Genomic DNA, 18380 nt, shown 5'->3' on the forward strand with positions numbered 1-18380 from the left:
GTCGGTCAAACGTCTGCCTTTGGCTCAGTCATGGTCCCAGGGTCCTGGGATCAAGCCCCACATCGGGCTCCCTGCTCAGTGGGGAGCCTGCTTCTCCCTCTCCCTCTGCTCCCCTGCTCCTGCTCTCTCACTCACTCGTGCTCGCTCTCTCTCTCTCTCTCTCAAATAAATAAAATCTTAAAAAAAAAGAAAGCAATGACTTTAAATGTAATGTTTGACATGATGTAGTTAAAAGATCTAATTCAGGGGCGCCTGGGTGGCTCAGGTCATGATCTCAGGGTCCTGGGATCAAGCCCCGCATCAGGCTCCCTGCTCAGCGGGAAGCCTGCTTCTCCCTCTCCCACTCCCCCTGCTTGTTTCTCTCTCTTGCTGTGTCTCTCTGTCAAATAAATAAAATCTTTAAAAAATAAATAAATAAATAAGTAAAAGAGCTAATTCATAAGAAGGTTCTTCAAATGTAACTAGAGGCTACTTTTGTCACATGTAATATCACAAAATACAAAAAATAGTCAGGAGAATAACCACATTTCCATTTTTATTAGTTGACGTTGGGTCACTTTTTAAACATAGATCATCCCCATGGCTTTCTTGAGTCCATGATTAAAGGGCAAAAGTGTGCATCTCATCATAGCTATACAACTAAAACCTTTCACCACATGATAAAAAGAGTGAGAAATGCATTTTGTAGTTTTTGTGTAAAAAAAAAAAATGCAGTTGCCAGCTAATGGGCAAACTAAGAAAGGTGTCCCCAAGTCGCCAGGGGTAAAAAGGCTAAGTGATGGGCACTGGAGGCTTTCCCAGAAGACACTGTCCTCTGGGAGATATTTTTGCTAATTATGAGTCTGAAATTACCAGCACAAAAACATTATTCTGTGATTGAATGGCTAATACAGTAAAACGATGATGTCAGGTTGAACCATGAAAGTCTTTAAGGTGGCCAAAGGAATCCTTCCCACGGTTTCAGTGAAACCCCAGTTGTAAATTGGTAAGTCCAGGTAGGTCAGAAAGACGCTCAGTTGTGGTCGTCACATTCACAGTGTGCGGATCTCTTTCTCAGGGAGACAGAGTGCTCCTAAATCAGCCTCTCCACAGCAGGGGGTGACATCATGCTCCACATTTCCACTCGAGAGCCTTCCTTTTCCTGACGGCTGGGGCTGTAGGTTCCCTGAGTTGCCCTTTTGTGGGTGGCAACCACAGAAGCAACCACCACCAGAAAGAGGATCAACAGCAAGGCGGACGTCACTGAGCCAATGGCGGTGAAAATGTCTGAGATCAAATCATCTGCCAACTGGAAGGAGTGAAATAATGGGGAGGTGAGTTATAGAGAAAAGGTAAATGTTTAGGACATGGGAACTACCCTGGAATGAAAACCAACCAGGACGCCGATGCCGCTCAGTACTGTAAAAAGACCAAGGTATGAAAGGGAAGCTTTTTTCTTATTCCCAGGTCATGTGAAAATGACTATAGATGTAACAGCCAAGGTCAAGGGGCAAAAAGTGTGACGTGAAATATCTGCTAGATTTACTCTGAGTCTTCATCTCTGTGACTGGGATCGTTCTTATGACATCAAGGGCAAAAGATACCCTCGCACGTATATTTGTAAAATAGATCTCCATCTGTACAAACACATTATTTACAGTATCTTCCCTCCCTTGCCAGAAGCTCTGGTTTTGGATTGAAGGAATAGTTGTTTTACAGCCTTTTTTGGTGGGGGAGAAGAAGCAAATTAAACTAGCTGGGAAAGATCCCAAGACAGAGCAGGGACGGCAACGTGCTGGTCCTGCAGGCCGTTTCCATAGTCATCGCTTTGATTTGGATTCCATGTGACAATTGAATTGTTGTAAAAACACAGGAGCTCGATGTCGCACCAAACATCTAGAAACAGAAAACTGCACGTAGAGCCCTGTCAGGAGGAGTTGGATCCTGCGATCTCAGGGGCATTGCTCCTACACAATGGTTTCTTTAATGTTCCTTCCGCTGGGTTTGCCGAGGACTTTCGAGCATTGGGTAACATGCGTCCGTGATTTAGTTGCAGAGCAATATGAAACGTAGGAAGCAGTCACTATGTGAATTTTTTAACTGCTTTTCCAAGAAATAGTTCTGTCACAGTGAAAGTGGGATTAAACCATTTAGCTTTCTATGTGACCTAACCCCGCATTACCAAGCCAAGCTACTGATATCTATGGAATTTTATTTGAACATCCTGGGGAATTTTAAATATCTTCACTCTCCTTAGTCTTTGTTGTTGTTGTTGTTGTTGTTCAACGTGCCTTGGTTTAAAGTATCACGCAACTAATATAATATTGTATCTCTTCATAGTGTTGTCCTGGGGGTCCTCACTACTGCTCAAATGTGCTTCATTCGTTTATTCATTCATTCAACAATATTTATTGACTATCTGCTATGAACACTTCATTGAGCTGGGAAATAAACATACAAAGATAAATCAAAGTTGTTGTATGTAAGTGATGAGCCATTGAATTCTGCTCCTGAAACCAATATTGCATTGTATGTTAACTAACTAGACTTTAAATAAAATCTGAGAAAAAGAAAAGAAAGAAAAAGGCAAAAACAAAACAAAACAAAACAAAAAACAACCTAAGAAACAAACCTACACAAAGTTTGGAATCTGGAGCTCAGATTCTGGTGATGAGAGAAGAGGAGGGGACACACACACACACATATGTACAAATGATCATAATACATTACAAATATAGATTATGATAGTGTCATAAATGAACTCTATTGGGGTGTAGGTGGAGTCATATTGGAATGAGGCATGTGATTGTTCATTGAAGGATGAGAGGACATACAAATATTTCAAGCAGGAAATTCTTTTTTTTTTTAATTTTTTTATTGTTATGTTAATCCCCATACATTACATCATTAGTTTTAGATATAGTGTTCCATGATTCATTGTTTGTGCATAACACCCAGTCAAGCAGGAAATTCTATTTGGATGGAACAACTTGAAAAAAAAAGGCAAGGGAACATAAAAGTCCTTAGAGTTTGGGGCAAGTGTAAGAAATCCAATGTGACTGAAAATATTGTCCAAGAATGTGTGTTTGAATTGGGAAAGGATTTTAAAAGTTGGCAAGAGATAGAACTGTAAAGTAGATTAAATTTACAAGAAATTTAAGTACCACACTGATATTCAGATTTTTGTCCTATAGTCAGTGGGGGGGGGGGGGGGGCGGAGGGGGGCATTGAAGGAATTTAAGCAGCAGCAGCATCATATGATCTGATCTGTGTTTTATTAATTTGGCTCTGGTCACAGGGTGACAGATGGTGACAGTGAAGGTGGGGAAGAGACTGGAGGTGGAGAAAATAGGAGTTTATTTTATTAGTCACGACAAGCAATGACCTAGGTCTCACTTTACCAATGGAATGAGAATTGAAGGAAAAGAATGGATGAGGGGGATTTCTGAGGTAGAGTTGCTCCCTCTCAGATTGTGTGAGGCTGGGGAACAGCAGAAGAGAGACAAGATGGCTGATGCTTCCACGTTAGATGGCCGCGTGGCTGGGGACAGCCTCCCCTGGGACAGGGGACCTAGGAGGAGAGAACAGGTTTGTGCAGGAAGACAAGTTCAGTTTGGGAAAAGCTAGTTTCAGAAAGCATTCAGGTATGTTGTGCTAGTAGACAGACATAATTCCTCTCCGCTCTCCACTTTTCACATTGCTGTAAAAAAACTCTGGGTTGTAACCACTTTTCATCCCTCAGTTATAGGAGCTTAGGAGTTAAATAGAGAATTTAGAATCACAGGAGTCTGTAGTTTTTGAGCAAAATGGTTTACCTCCACTACAGGGGGAGTTCTCCTGCCATACTGTGTGGCCGTCCTTTTGTGAGTCATTACATCTTATATCTGCAAAGATAGCTGTGGGCTGGGAAAAATGAATAGAGCCATAGACTTGACCTTGAGAGGTCAAAAGTCTGAGAAGGACAGATGGAATCCGACCAGCAAAAACCCTTGGTTTTATCTAGGGACCTTCAGATAATGTACACTCTTATTCCATGTTGGCTTCATCTAAATCTGTCCAATAAATTGTGTCGTCTTCCTTGGGAATAAGGAAACAAAATGAATGCAAAATAACACAAAGCATGGCCTATGGTAAGTTCTCAACACATAAAAATATGAGTGGCCGTTTCTATGCCATTTCTCATCCTCCCTAAGTCTATTTACTTATAAAAGATAAACTAGCACTCCCTCAGTACCTTGCGGTATATGGCCAAGGGAGCCAACCTAAAAACCTAATATTGCAATTCTGAGCTCCAGATAAAGGTTTTGATGAAACAGTTCGCCTAACTCTATCACATAGAGCATGTCATTAAGCTTTGGAATAAAGCTGAATGAGTAGGGTTTTGAAATCGCCTCTTGAGGGCCCTTTGCTTTTGAATTCCCATGGTTGAAAGGCCTTTTTTGCTCTGCTATTCTTCAACTGTGCTTAAAATACACAGCCCCGGAATGGATCTTTTGATAATTGAAGCTGCTGGGGACTGATGAAGGCCTCCAAGTGCAGGACTGTCCTGAAAACCAGCGTGGACGTCAGGCCACGCCTGCCCGGCTGGCTTGTGCCCTCACACTGCACTTCTGAGGAACCTTCTTCTGAAAAGATAGACCCCAAATTAATTACACCTTTCATGTAAGATGATTTTTTAATGACATGCTACAATCTGTATTCAGTTATTATGTTTACATCTTTTTAAAATGTATATTTTACATGTGATTAATTGACACTGTAATTACTTTGAATTCTGTGTTTGCAGAATAAAATAAATAGGTGTTCCTTTTTTTTCCCCCTAAAGAGGATTCATTCTGAAACACTGACTGACTGGTTGTAGCCTACATAAGACCCAAGGCAAGGGTACACTCTGGAATTCTGAGGGGAAACTGTCAAGCCTTATTTTGATTCTTTTCACTTGAGAATATGCTGGAATATGCTGGAACCATACTCCCCCCCCTTTTTTTTAAATTTATTTATTTTAGAGAGAAAGAGAGAGAGCATGAGGTGGAGAGGCAGAAGGAGAGAAAGAGAATCTCAAGCAGACTCGAGCTGAGTGCAGAGCCCAATGGGGGGATCTATTCCAGGACCCTGAAATCACGACCTGAGCCAAAACCAAGAGTCAGACACTTAACGGACTGCACCACCCAGATGCCCCCCCCTTTTTTAATTCTTTAAAGGGAATTTAATACTGTATTTCTTCTGAAGGGAGACTGGAAACAGTATGCACTTGCTAAACAAACAGAAACGGGTTTAAATGCAGTTTTGCAACTGGTGTAGTTTACAGATAGGCTAAGTTTCCCCACCTGTAAAGTGGGGATAGGAATCACCAGGTCTCAGAACTGGTCCGAGTATTATAGCATTCGGGTATTTAGAGAGCGGCTCACGAGGTGTGGACTCAATCCTCGTCGTGGCTCTAGTTTATCATTACCCGGAGGGACCGCTCCCTGGCTGGTGTCCCTGGTCCTGCTCCCAGCCACACACTGGCTGTTGGCAAATGTCAGCATTCAGGGCCGAGCGTGGGGACGGAGGGGGCCTGCACATCCTGGCCCCAGGATCCACTGGCCCCTCACTAATTGATTGCTGAACAGTTCACCTAATTTTGAAAACACAAAATGAGCTGGCCTGTCTGGAAAGAATAAGAAATGAGACCACTTCTGTCCTCAGCATCAGGATCTGCCTGTCACAATATTTAGGGCCGGTGACAGCATTCAGAAGGATGTGAAAACAATACACACATTGGCCGGAGCCTGGGAAAAAGAGAAAACATTCTAGAGTTTCTCGGGAAACTTGATCTCACATTTCCAAGTGAAAATACCGAAGCTTTGCCTTACAGCGAGGACAGTCAAGGACTGGTGTTACGGTTACCACCTGTTAGAACGTCTTTCTCTCGAGCCTGGGTTTTGTAACATCAGCGAAAAGTACGTTTGTGGTTAAACAGTAGTGATGCTTGCGGCTTAAAATTGGCTCCTGGAAAACACTACGTGGAGTGAACTACTTACAATCCTTCCTAGAATTCACTTATACATGTTATGTAAAAATCCTTAGAGGCAGTTTAAGATGGGAAGTTAAAATGTTTGAATGTGCCTGTTGACCACCAGTTACATTCTAGCTTCAGTATGTGAGTTTTTGAAACTAGTTTGTGCTGTTTTGTGTGACATGAGTAGCTAAGTGAGGCCATTATGTACTAGTATGAGAATTAGTGAGGAATGGGAAAATTACCTTAAAGATGTGTTTTTAAAAAGCTGGTTATAATATGTCACTCCTAACTATGTATCCAATGCAAAATGAGGACATGGCTTAAGCTCTTATCCCACAAATTAACAACAACAAAAAAAACCCAGAAGAACATTCCATATTTAAGACCGAGGAGAGCAGTGCTTGTGAATTACTATTTCAACAAGTAGGTCTTCCGTTTGCTGGATGTTAAAAACCTCCCACACAGACTTACGTCCTTGAACTATAGCTTATCAGTGAATAGCTAGAAACAGCCATTTCCATAGTAATACTGAATACCTGCCAGAACTCTGTTTTTAAAATTAAACTTGCTGCAGCAGCCAATTTCCAATCATAAATACACTGTCCACTTTACAGTTATAAGGGGGGAAAATAGAGTCTGGGAAAGCCGAAAGAGAGGACTTAGGAAGTGTCCTGGCACAACGAGCGGGTGATTCAGCCAGACGTGCCTCTCCCTGAATAAAAGGCTTAGTAAGGTGAACGAAGGGTGGCCATCACAGGGTTCCTGCACCTTTCCCTCGGAGTAGGGGGCAAGCGTCAGGGGACAGAGGAGGGACAGGGTGTCTAAACTGCAAGCTGAGGAGCATTTTCTCCTTGGCATTGCTCCACCTCCTCATCCCCTGCTCTGCTTCTCCTAGAAACACTCATGCTCCCCCTGGGGATTCCTGCGGACCAGACGACAGTGAGCTCCAGCTCCCTCCCAGGACTGTGGAAGACTGCACTTAGCGTTTGAAGTCCCTCCCTGGAAAAAGGACTCCTACATGAAGTCTTTCTCACTATTTCTCACCATGTAATCACACTCCCTGTGGGCCGTACTGACTGGGGGTTGTCACGACAGTCTGGGGATGGAAAAACCAGGCTGAGCTGAGAGTTCGGCCAACCCCAGCACTGGAAGGTGCTGTCCAGGGAAACTTCCCAAGTGATTTCCGTATCTGGTCTGTTGAAAAGTCTGGAATAGCTACTGTGGAAATTTGGTGTGGATCCATGGGAGATAGAGGAGCAACAAGACCTGGATCTAGCAGAAGGCTACATGTGTGGTGTTCTAGCTCTGGTTGAAACCATCAGCCTCTTTTATGCATTAGTCCAAGAACAGCGTGCATCCTCCAGTGGACCTTAAGAGAAAGAGCTCGATTATTCTGAGATGTGAAATGCATTGTGACATTGGTCACAAAAGGACACACTTATTCCTACATTCAACAAATAATTATTGATCACGTACTCTGTACCAATGGAATGCTAGCTAGAAATACAGAGGGGAGCGAAACTCTGTCTCTGCTGGTTGAGGCCCTGGGTCTGTAATTCTTGTCCTGATGTCTCCAACCTCTTTCTTCCTTAAGATGTCAGATTTTAGGCAGGAGCACAGAGGAAGCTAAAAGTTTGGAGACACTGCTTTTGCATTTTTCTCTCCTTAAGCGGGTGGCGTAAGTGATAGAATCGTTTTCCTAGGAACACAGGCCTTATGAATAAAACTTCTCTCTCTCTGTCTCATACAAGAACTAAATCCCAGCAGCCCACAGTCAAGAGTTTATTATGTTTTTTTGTAAATTTATTGTTCCAAGATAATAGCTACCATTTCTGCCGGCCCAGGGTCAGGGGTTTGCCAGATGTTGTGCACACAGAAACTATTTTAATTCTCTTAACAACCCAACTAGGGAGGGACGATCATTCCTCTCACTTTCTCAAGGAGGCCCTCCTGATCACCCTCTATTTGCAATCAGCTTTATTTCTCTCTAATACACAACACCCCGCGACATCTATGTGGTTCGTGCCCGTCTCCCCCACTGGAATGGAAGCTCCATCGAGGTGCAGATGCTTGTCTTCCTTGTTCCCATCTGTCTCCCCAGTGCCTGGAACAAAGTCCGTCCCACAGAGACACTGCAATGACCGCCCTATGACAGAAAGCTAAAGGGCTTGTCCAGCAGCATGCAGTGAGCTCTAGACTTCATCCACACAGGACTTCTCCCTCTTGGGGTTCTTACCAAATGCAGACCCCAGTGCGTGTCTGGCAGAGGAACTGAAGTAACCTGTTCTCAGACTCCTGCTGGAGGGTGGGCACCGTCGCTGGGGGGCTGCCGGTCAGCACTGGTGGGGCAGGTGAGGAACGACAGAGCCCAGGAGCCAGAGGGCCATGCAGACAGTTGATATTATTCCTTTGTGTGCAATTAGCCACAAAGAATCTGTCTGTTTTTACCTTTTTCCCACCCCTGATAGCCAGGATGAAATTATCTGGTGGCACAAGCAGGAGCCGCTAGAGATGATTTAAAAAAAAAAAACCAAGCAGCTGCCCGTTATCCTTTGCTACGTGCGAAACATTCTTTTTGTCTCTGTTAGGTGAACCACTGGACATTATCTCGGCCCATTTTGGTCGCAGTAAAAGTGGGTGGACAATCATACTTCCTTTCCCTTTTTCTTCCGTTTCTTTCTTCATTCCAGAGAACAGTGGCTGTTAACTAAAGACTCCGCATGTCAATGACACAGCATCGTGAGCTGCTAACATCATAGTGTGTCAGTCCTGATGCGCTTTCCCTCTTCACCACTCCATCAGACCTGCTCAGACCCGAGTCCCCTACCACTGCTGTTTCTCTCTTCTGCATTCCCAGTCACAGCCGGGGTAATACACGGGTTTTCTTTTACCTGTCCTCTAGCCACTGTGTCTCCCCCTAGAATCTACTCCATCCATCCAGCCCTATAAAAAAATAAACAGCAAATAAACAATACATAAGTAAATCACCTTGCTTACCTGGCATGGAAGACCATGGGAGCTTACTATATCAAATGTAACCATCCCAAACCTAAATTGCTAAGTTTTAAGTCATTCCTTTATTCATGTCCCCCCATTTCCTTGTGAAGGACATCTTCACGTACAGCCCGACTAGCACCCTGCATCCGGGCACAGCCACTCTCTTTACCTGCCCCTTCTCAGGTAGGAATCATCTGCTCTTGTCAATGCCACCTCTCCATGTTGAAACGTGCCATTTATTCAATCCTACTTCGCCTCTTTTTAGAACACCACTGGAAATTTCTCTGTGCTCGGCAAAGCCTCCCCAGGGAAGCCTATGTGTCTCTACTCACAGAGTCTCTTACACAGCAAAGCCAGGGCTCACCATACGCGTGAGGCAAGCTGTGCCCGGGCCTACACACCTGTAGTGCGCACCTGAGTGTGCTCCTGTCGCTCACTGTGGGTTTGGCCAAATTCTGGCCCTCCCCTTAGGACAGTAAGGAATGAGTATCTATTTACTCTGGAACTTTTCAATAATACAAAGTTCAGTGTTTTGCACAAAGGGGCTGATCAATTGTTACTGACTCCCACACATGCAATGCTCATTGCTCTGTTTCATGCACTATTAAATTCTTTTCAGTCATAAGAAGAGTTCTGTATAATAGCCCAGAAAGGGCGCCTGGGTGACTCAGTTGGTGAAGCGTCTGCCTTCAGCTCAGGTCATGATCTCAAGGTCCGAGAATCGAGTCCCGTATCAGGCTCCCCGCTTAGCGCGGAGTCGGCTTCTCCCTCTCCCTCTCCCCTTCCCTCTGCTCATGCTTTCCCCTTCTCTCTCTCTCAAAAAAATAAACAAAATCTTTTTAAAAAAATAGGCCAGAAAGTTGATTGGTAGTGAAATTCATTTGCTCATTTGTTCATGCGTTCATTCACTCACCCAATAAATTTTTACTGAATGCCTTCCAAGTTTCAGGCAGCATATTAGGTCCTGGGCATATGGAATTCAAAGGCATCGTCACTGTCTTTTAAAAACTCACTATTTGGTGGTAGTGCCTGGGGGTTGGGGTAGCTATATAAACAACCGCAGTTCCATGAGAGAGGTGTGATGTTCCAGGTGAGTGCAAAGAAAAGAAAAGGAGAAGGAAGGTGGACTTCATGATGCCCTTTAAGTTTCTCAAAGGAAGTCACTGGAAGAATGAGGCAAAGAAAGGTGTTGGAGGCAGAGGGCAGCACCAGGATCCAGTGGCAGGAAGAACAAGAAGCATGGCTGGGGTGCTGGCACATTTCCTGCTGGCCTGAGAAGTTTTAGGGAGGACTGTGTGCTTATGGAGAGCCACAAATGCAGAAGTAGAATGAGGAATAGCAGCACATTTGTCAGCAAAGCCTGGGCATGGAACCCACCTCGATACCATTCCAGGATGGTTTTTGTTTCTCCCCCCTCAGTGAAGTGGAGGGGGCAAGAACCACAGGAGCAATTTCATGTATATTCTCTGCTGGGTCTCCCCTAGTGCGTATGACCTGTGCCCCTTATTACAAATGTATCCACTTCAAATGTTTGCTTCTCTTTCTATTTATATGCCAAGAGACCTTCACCAACCTGGGGCTTGTAGGGCAGAAAAGGGTTTCAATTTCTTTATACCCCATCTCCGCCATCATGCATGGTTTTTAGAAGGTGACTGATACATATGTCAATTGATTTTTATACATAATTTCAAAAGCAAGAGAATATTTAGCAAATGAGTCAAAGGCAGAGGGACTTTGAGATTAAAAGATACTAAAAAGACATGATAACCAGCAACTGAATGCAATTGATTGTATCCTGCATTGACAGCAAAATCTATAAATGACTTTATTGAGACAATTGGAGAAATCTGACTGTGGGGTGATGACAAATTTCTTGAATGTGATACCAGTATTATGGCTCTAGAAGGAGGTCTTTTTCTTTGGAGATACTTGCTGAAATAGTGATAAAATGTTAAAATGTCTGCAACCTACTTTCTAAATAGGCAGCAAAAAAATGTGTGTGTATATCCACAGAGGTAAACAACAGTAGCAAAATGTTAAAAAAGTTGTCGAAGCTGGGGGAAGGGTATACATGTGCTCATTATACTATTTTTTTCTGATTTTCTTTAGGTTTCCATTTCTTCCCCCCCTCAGAAAAAACTTGGAACAATAATATTTTTAAAGTAATGTTTATAATGCAAATAATTCCTCCAAGTGCCAAATTTGTAGACCTTGCTTTTCCACTATCTTCCTCTGCTGTTCCGGATCTTGCTGATTTCTCTCTTCTCTATATGTTTATTGCCCAGTAAATCTTGTTCCCACTGCTGGTCTTATCTCCCCTACTAGACACTAAGATGTTCATGGCTTACATCATATGTTAGCTTCCTCATCGATCTGGTCCTAACCCTGTCTTCCAGCACCTAGCACAGTGCCGGGCACACAGCCGGCCTGCACAGACCTGCCCATGATCCACTGGCATCCTCATTCTTGACCTAAAAGCTGCACTTTGGCCCTTTCCTCTATCAGATTTCTTTCTTCTTTCCAACTCTCTTCAGTTGGTCCAAAAGCTGCTATTAATTCCTTCTCACATTATGCAGGAAAAAGAGTTGCCGGATCCCTGACATCCTTAGGGCTTATCACATATCCTTTTGGCAAAGGTAATCTAGTCTGTGTCATTGTATTTATTGCCCCCAAATCAAAACCAGTTGCCAAAGTAATGAAGGTCTATTGGTTTGTGTTGACTTAATCCATGTCAGAGGAGCTTTAGGAGCATATAAGGATAATTTGACCAGCAAAAGGAAAGCCATAAAAATGATCAAAAAGCCAATAGATATGCTGAGAACACCAAGCTTATTTTACTGAGGATTTATGGCCAACTTATCAGACAATTATTTGGTCCAAGTCTACATTTGAGTAAATCCCTCAGTAATTCAGAGATTCCAGCCTCTGGAAGAAAATCGCCTCCTATAATGAGATGCCCCCGTCACCCCTGCCTTGCAGCACACGGAGTTCAATTTTCAACAGTTGTGAGACTGCAGTAAATCCAGCTTTGGAATAACCAGTCCCGCTTATGCTTCAGACCTGCGTTGAATTACCAGAGCATGAAGGGCCACCGGCCCCATCCCTCCTGACATACCTGTAGAAGTGTTTATGAGTCAAACAGAACCGAAACATCCGACATCCCCCAGATGGGCAGCAGGGCCACCTCTGGCTGTGTCCCAGCCGAAGGGGATGCCAAATCACCAGGCTCCACCACACGGTCAGCTGTGCCCGGGGCCCGACTCTGGAGGTTGTATTTTATTGACCAAACTCAAATTGGCTTCCCCTCGTGGAGGTGATAAAGTGTGGCGTCAAGTCACCCATGTAAAATATATTACTTTTACTCGGGCAGCTTGTCATTGAAGTCCTTGTTTATATAATCTATTGTATCATTTACTCTATTCTTATTTTAAAAAGCAAACATAGAAATAAAAACCCTTTCTTCCAGCGTTTCATTGATGAATGTCTCTACCCTGCACCTTCTCTTAAATAATCTCCTAAGTAGCCATTTCGATCATCATTGTCTGTTTACATCAAATTATTGGACTTTCAGTTTCAAAGTCTGCCTAGTGCAAGATGAAAGACACATAGCATGCTTTAATGGGGGGTCCTTTAACTGCACAGCTTTCTCTGTCCAAAATAGTTGGAGACATGGTATGTCTAAAGAGAGATGGATACTGTGAAACTGAGACTGGTCAGATCCCAAGTGAACATTACTAAAATTTATGAGTTTGTAAGCAACTTAAAACACCAAGGTATCTTACAGCCATCAAAGATAGGAAACTTCACATTGTGAAGATTTATATTAAAAGAGTATTTAGACATAATAAAAAAATAAAATAGTATTTAGTTTTAGAAATAAAGAATTCTTTCAGAAGTCAGGCTTTCAAATTCCAAATAAGCCATTTGGTAAAAATCTGTAGGTTTTTAAATTGGCAAGATTAAAACACACACACACACACACACACACACACACACACACACACAGAGGAAAACCTTATGTTTGACTTTGTTAACAGTCCACCTAAATGCCCAAGAACACAAATGGAGAAAAGGATATGTTTATATTAGTAATGAGGAATGTAAAGCAATCTTTTTTGGGGAGACAAAAATAAAGTCTAACAGCATTTTCCTATTAGCTTAAAAATATAGCCAAACTAAAATTACCCTAACTCTAGGTATAAATTCACCACAGAACTTAATAGATTATTATAAAATTAGATCAGACAATGTAGCTGAGATGGTTATTTTGTACCTTTGGGTCTCTAAGTCTAAGTATATACATTAATTATAATATTAAAAATGTCTGCATTATCTTTTGAAATAATAGTTTAGGAGATCCTTGCCGGAAAAGACAGGACTTGGACGTGCCAAGTATTCTGTTCCTTTCCTACAAAAGGCTCAAAGGAGAAATCACATGAAGACTCCTCTTCTCCTTCTGCCATGGACTAATTTTTAGTGATTTTTTTTTAGTATTTTAGTAAAATAGAAGGTCAGATTCTCTGTTTCCTACCCAGTTCGTAGATCAATTTAAGAAGAAATGAAATAACCCAGCTAAAGTATTTGATTATATTTTACTTCTATAATTTACTATTAATATTCTCAAAATGTAAGGAGATTTTTTTTCAGGATAATCTCTGTTGATTATTGCATTTTTTCGTATCCTGTGTCATATTGACATTGGAATGATATACATTTTTTTTCTGAATTCTGAAGTGACTGCCAGAAGAATATTCCTCTTTTTAACTTAAATAATCTGAATCAAAAGGAAATTTTTGTTTTCTAAACTCCCCAAGAGACTTGGAACTGAGAATTCAAATTATAAATGAAGCTTCTTCAATGTCGTGATGCAGTACATCTCTTTCCTCTTTTTCCCACACCCCAGAATAGCACTCCTCTCCCTGCTTTAAAAAAAATATTTCCCTTGGGTCTGTAACTTTTCTATTCAATCACCATTTAGATGACTTGTCCTCAGGGATAGGACTGTGTTAAGAGCCTCAGGAAGAAAACCGTGATTAGTCACTAGGCTTGAAAGACCCTCCCCAATTCTGTTTACAAGGACGGATGCCAATCCTCCAAACGTGCTCAGTACTCATGTTCTTTTCAGGGTCATCCTGCCTGCACAGCACAGATTAAACACACAGCCTCAGTATTTTCAGTGTTGTGAGGAGATGCATTTACATTCCACTGACAGCACTGGGTGTAAAAGGAAGCCATCTGCTGCGATTTAACAACACAAGGAGTAGCTACAAGTTTGGGAAGAGAAAAGGAGTCACAACATAGCTCCACTCAGCCAAGCACTCCCCTTCGTGCGGGAGGCCTGAGGATACACCACCTCCACATTAAAAGGCATCTTTATTCTTAAGTGGGTCATAGAAGTTGGTCCTCCATCAAGTGGTTTCATTGTATCTTTTACTGACATTTGTTTGCTAGGATTTTTGAGGGCTCTTTTCCTAGTCTCGGGAATGTAGAATAGATACATAATTCTACCGGGAAGATGACACCCCGGTTTTGATTATTTGGGCAATCAATCTTCTTGATATCTAGTTCATTTTCTACAGTGGGATTACCTGTAAAATACTTTGGAACTAGAAGGTGATACACAGGGAAAAAGGAAAAGTAATTAAAATCGGGGGATTTAATAGGTTCATGGCATTTTACATGCATCTCATCTTAATCTTCACAACAACCTAATGATGCAGAGATGATTGCCCTTATTTAAAAGATGATTTAAGCAATTTGTCCAAAGTCACATGGCTTTTAAGCAGCCGACCTAGCATCCAAATTGTCAGAGCTTGTTCAGTGATGCACAGACGCATCCTAGGTAATGTACGATATGGCGGTGACCTCAAATCTACCCTCAATTTCAACTCTGTTACCTTTAGCTGACATATTTACACACAGAGAGTAGAATAATAATGGTGATTTTATCTTTCAGGTCTCTTACTATGTACAATGCTTATCTAACGAGCCATGCATCCCTGCTTATCAATGTTTGCTTAATCTTTTTGGTTAGGACTTTGCATGCAAGAATTCGCTTCAGTAAAGCCGGCTGATGGATGGGCAGGGCTTTGTGAGCTCTCGGAAGGTGCCTAGCACACAGTAGGTGTCTGGGAGGCAAGCTGCTTCTATAAACAGTGCCTGCATAGACCTTAAAAAAATCAGCAGGAGAACAAAGAAAAGGACCCATAATTCACAACTTTGAGTCCTATGCTTTTAACACCCCAGCATGTCTATCAAGAAGTAAAATAACTAAACAATGCAGAAAATCTCCCAGGGTTGTTGCTTGTATAAAACAGCCATGTGCTTACCCTCTCGTGCTAACACAATGTTATCAGGCAATGATTAAGAAGGTAGCTGTTTCAGGGCTTCACAGGGTCAGGAAACAAGGTAGCAAGCCAACAACTCCCTTTTTAGGTGCAGCACTTAGATTGCAGCCATGTATTGCTTCCAACTGTAAATATTAACGGTGAAGAAAAGAAAGAGATCTTCATTGGCTCTGGGCTGCCTGAGCTCAGCATATTACATGACACCCTGGCCTTATTTGCTGAGATGTAGATAATTGTACTTCTTGTTAACAAGTTTCCATGTATTTTTGACTCCATCAGCAGGTTCTTGAATCAATGCCTAGATTAGGTTTGACTAACATCAGCACAATTTGACTTTGATAGAAAGTTTGAAATTTATGCATAATTAAAAATTGTACATCCATTTGCTAATCTCCAAGTACAAGTAGCTAATCCTTTTGGATGCCACGGCGTTTAAACCTGGTTCCCAAAACACACTGGTACCTTTGCCTCTGGCTGGAATAAAGGAGGCCATAATGTGTTTAGGACCCTGGGGAACATCTAGTAGCAAACTAAGGAAGCCTTTCCCATTTCACCCATTGCCTGAGGATTGAAGGCTTCCATGACCATGGAGAACCGCAGAGTTGTTTTTATACTCCTTTTGAGACACTAAGTTTCAAAACCATTGGAGTTCCTATTCTCTTATAGATAGAAAAAAATGGCCTCAACATTATTTATGTGAAAACATGCCCACATATTTCACTATCTATAAGGGATATAAGTATTATTTATAGTGCCTGAATTCAATAAATGCCAGTTGATGAGGATAGTGATACAGGAGCCCCTGAATTGCACTTAAGCTGTCTCATTGCAATGGCACAGGACCACCTATATAAAAAGTCTGATGCAAGACGGTTATCCTACACCACCACTAGAAAATCAAGAAAGACAAAACTGCATATGTAGAAAATGCTATAAAGTCTAACTACGTTTATTTATAAGAACATACTTTTATTTTATGTAGCAAAAATTCTAATTGGCATATTCTCCGCCATGGATTCCTACAATTCAAGGCATCTATACTTCTGCCTTAATGTAGGATTTCAAGATCCATACTGTTCTATATTTGCAAAGCTGTATTCAAACAGAATATACCATCTTTTCCTCCTCTGTCAACTTCGGAGTTCAAGACATATCGTAGGTGCCCAAAATTTTTTGAACTGAATTGATAACTTACATGGCATAATTTAAACAAATGCAAAAACAGACGCCTCACCATAATTGATGAGCAGCTCCCGAGAGAGCCAGGTGATAATTGGGATACTTGCCAGCTAGAGAGGAAAGCTCTAGAGATCCATGCACCCCAATCTGGACCTCACTTTGAACGAAGAATGTAGTAGGAGTTTGTGATGCTGATTGCAATCTGGGTTCACTGGAATGAATAAATCAGTGACCAAATCCTTAAAAAGGAATTGAACCTAAGATGGTGTCCTTGCTTTATCCCACTCTGGCTAACAGTGCTCTGTGAGTCAATAATCAAGACACAGCCTACTCTTTTATTCTAACAGGTAGCCACGTAGATGTTTTGCCCTTATGTACCTGCCCATCACCTTCATGGTTCTCATAATGCATCCCAGGCTCTTTACGTCACAGAATGCCTCTTTAAAAAGGTGTGCATTTTCTTCCTCAAAGGAGTAATGGTCCGTATTCCCCGGTCATGACAAGAATTCTGTCTCAGGGCAGAAGACAAATTATACAGTTATATAGAATCTGTACCTCTTCAGCTCGCCCCACGAGGTGAATGTGAAGCTCAATGCTATTACTTAAGGTTCTGCAAATAAATATTTAAATTGAGGTGCTTATAGTGGTTTCTATAATTTTCTATAATTCAAGAGCATTTATAATGGCAATTAGGTGGCAATGGAGTTCTATCAGCCCAAATACACACAACCTTTCACCTCAAGAAGCAGCAAATTGGGATAATTTACATACTACCAGCTGTTAATATCTTTAGCATTCACAGGACTTAATGGCAAAAATAAATACATATTGGATCCCATTAGGGACATAGAGCGGATTTACAGTCTCTTTCCCATTTACATTCCTCATTTGCTCCCCCAAACTGTTCTTCCAAAAATTCCACCGACCTCCCTGGGTACAGCTGGTTTCATGAAAAACTTGTGTTTTTATAAATCATTTGTAATGGTACCTATTTTAAACACTCATTTACAATTGAGAAATGTTAACATTTCTAAAATTTTCAGGTAGGGTGGTCTGCTTAAAAACAGTCTCCAAGTGTTGCCCTTTACAAATTCGGAAACGAAACCCAAGACTGTATATTAGAGAAAAGGACAAGGATTTGAGTTTCGATGAAGTGCATGACTCTTGTTTGGTTAATGATTCGTTAACTTGTTCAGGCCTTAGTTTTGGCACCTGTAGATTGGAAATTACACCTCTACTCGTGGTTAGGATTAAATGAGGCATCGCGTGCTGGCTGCTTTTGGTCATGAGGATAAGTTCCTATCGGAGAAGGCTCAGCTGCAGGCAGAAGAGGCACCATGAAAATCCCTGTCACCTGAGGCCTCAACAGTGGGGTTTCTCGTGCACTGAGCTGTTAACTCCCTGCCGACAGTTAATGGCTCACTTTCAGAGTCTCCTGGCTTCCTTAGCTTTGAAAATGGATTGCACTAATCACAAAAATGTTCAAACCACCTACTGCTAGATATAGGGTACATTTTATATTGATCTGCTCAATGAGGCATTGTTTTTTGTTTTTTTTTTTTAAGATTTTATTTATTTATTTGACAGAGAGAGACACAGCGAGAGAGGGAACACAAGCAGGGGGAGTGGGAGAGGGAGAAGCGGACTTCCCGCCGAGCAGGGAGCCTGATGTGGGACTCGATCCCAGGACCCTGGGATCATGACCTGAGCCGAAGGCAGACGCTTAACGACTGAGCCACCCAGGCGCCCCGAGGCATTGTTTTTTTTAAAAAAATATTTTATTTATTTATTTGTCTGAGAGAATGAGAGAGTGAGAGAGGCAGGCAGAGGGAGAAGTAGGCTCCCCACTGAGCAAGAAGCCCGAGGTGGGACTCAAT

General features: G+C 42.1%; 1 protein-coding gene across 1 annotated transcript in view; it reads right to left on the reverse strand.

Moving 5' to 3' along the window:
- Nucleotides 1-706: 706 nt before the first annotated feature.
- CRB1 (crumbs cell polarity complex component 1) overlaps nucleotides 707-18380 on the reverse strand; it is a 214742-nt gene continuing 197068 nt past the window's right edge. The window contains exon 12 of the mRNA XM_032422495.1: nucleotides 707-1288. Within this exon, the coding sequence (XP_032278386.1) occupies nucleotides 1073-1288 (216 nt within the window). The 3' untranslated portion in view covers nucleotides 707-1072. The remainder of the gene's footprint in view (nucleotides 1289-18380) is intronic.

Source organism: Phoca vitulina, unplaced genomic scaffold, assembly GCF_004348235.1.
Source record: "Phoca vitulina isolate PV1807 unplaced genomic scaffold, GSC_HSeal_1.0 scaffold26, whole genome shotgun sequence".
Classification (NCBI taxonomy): Eukaryota; Metazoa; Chordata; class Mammalia; order Carnivora; family Phocidae; genus Phoca; species Phoca vitulina.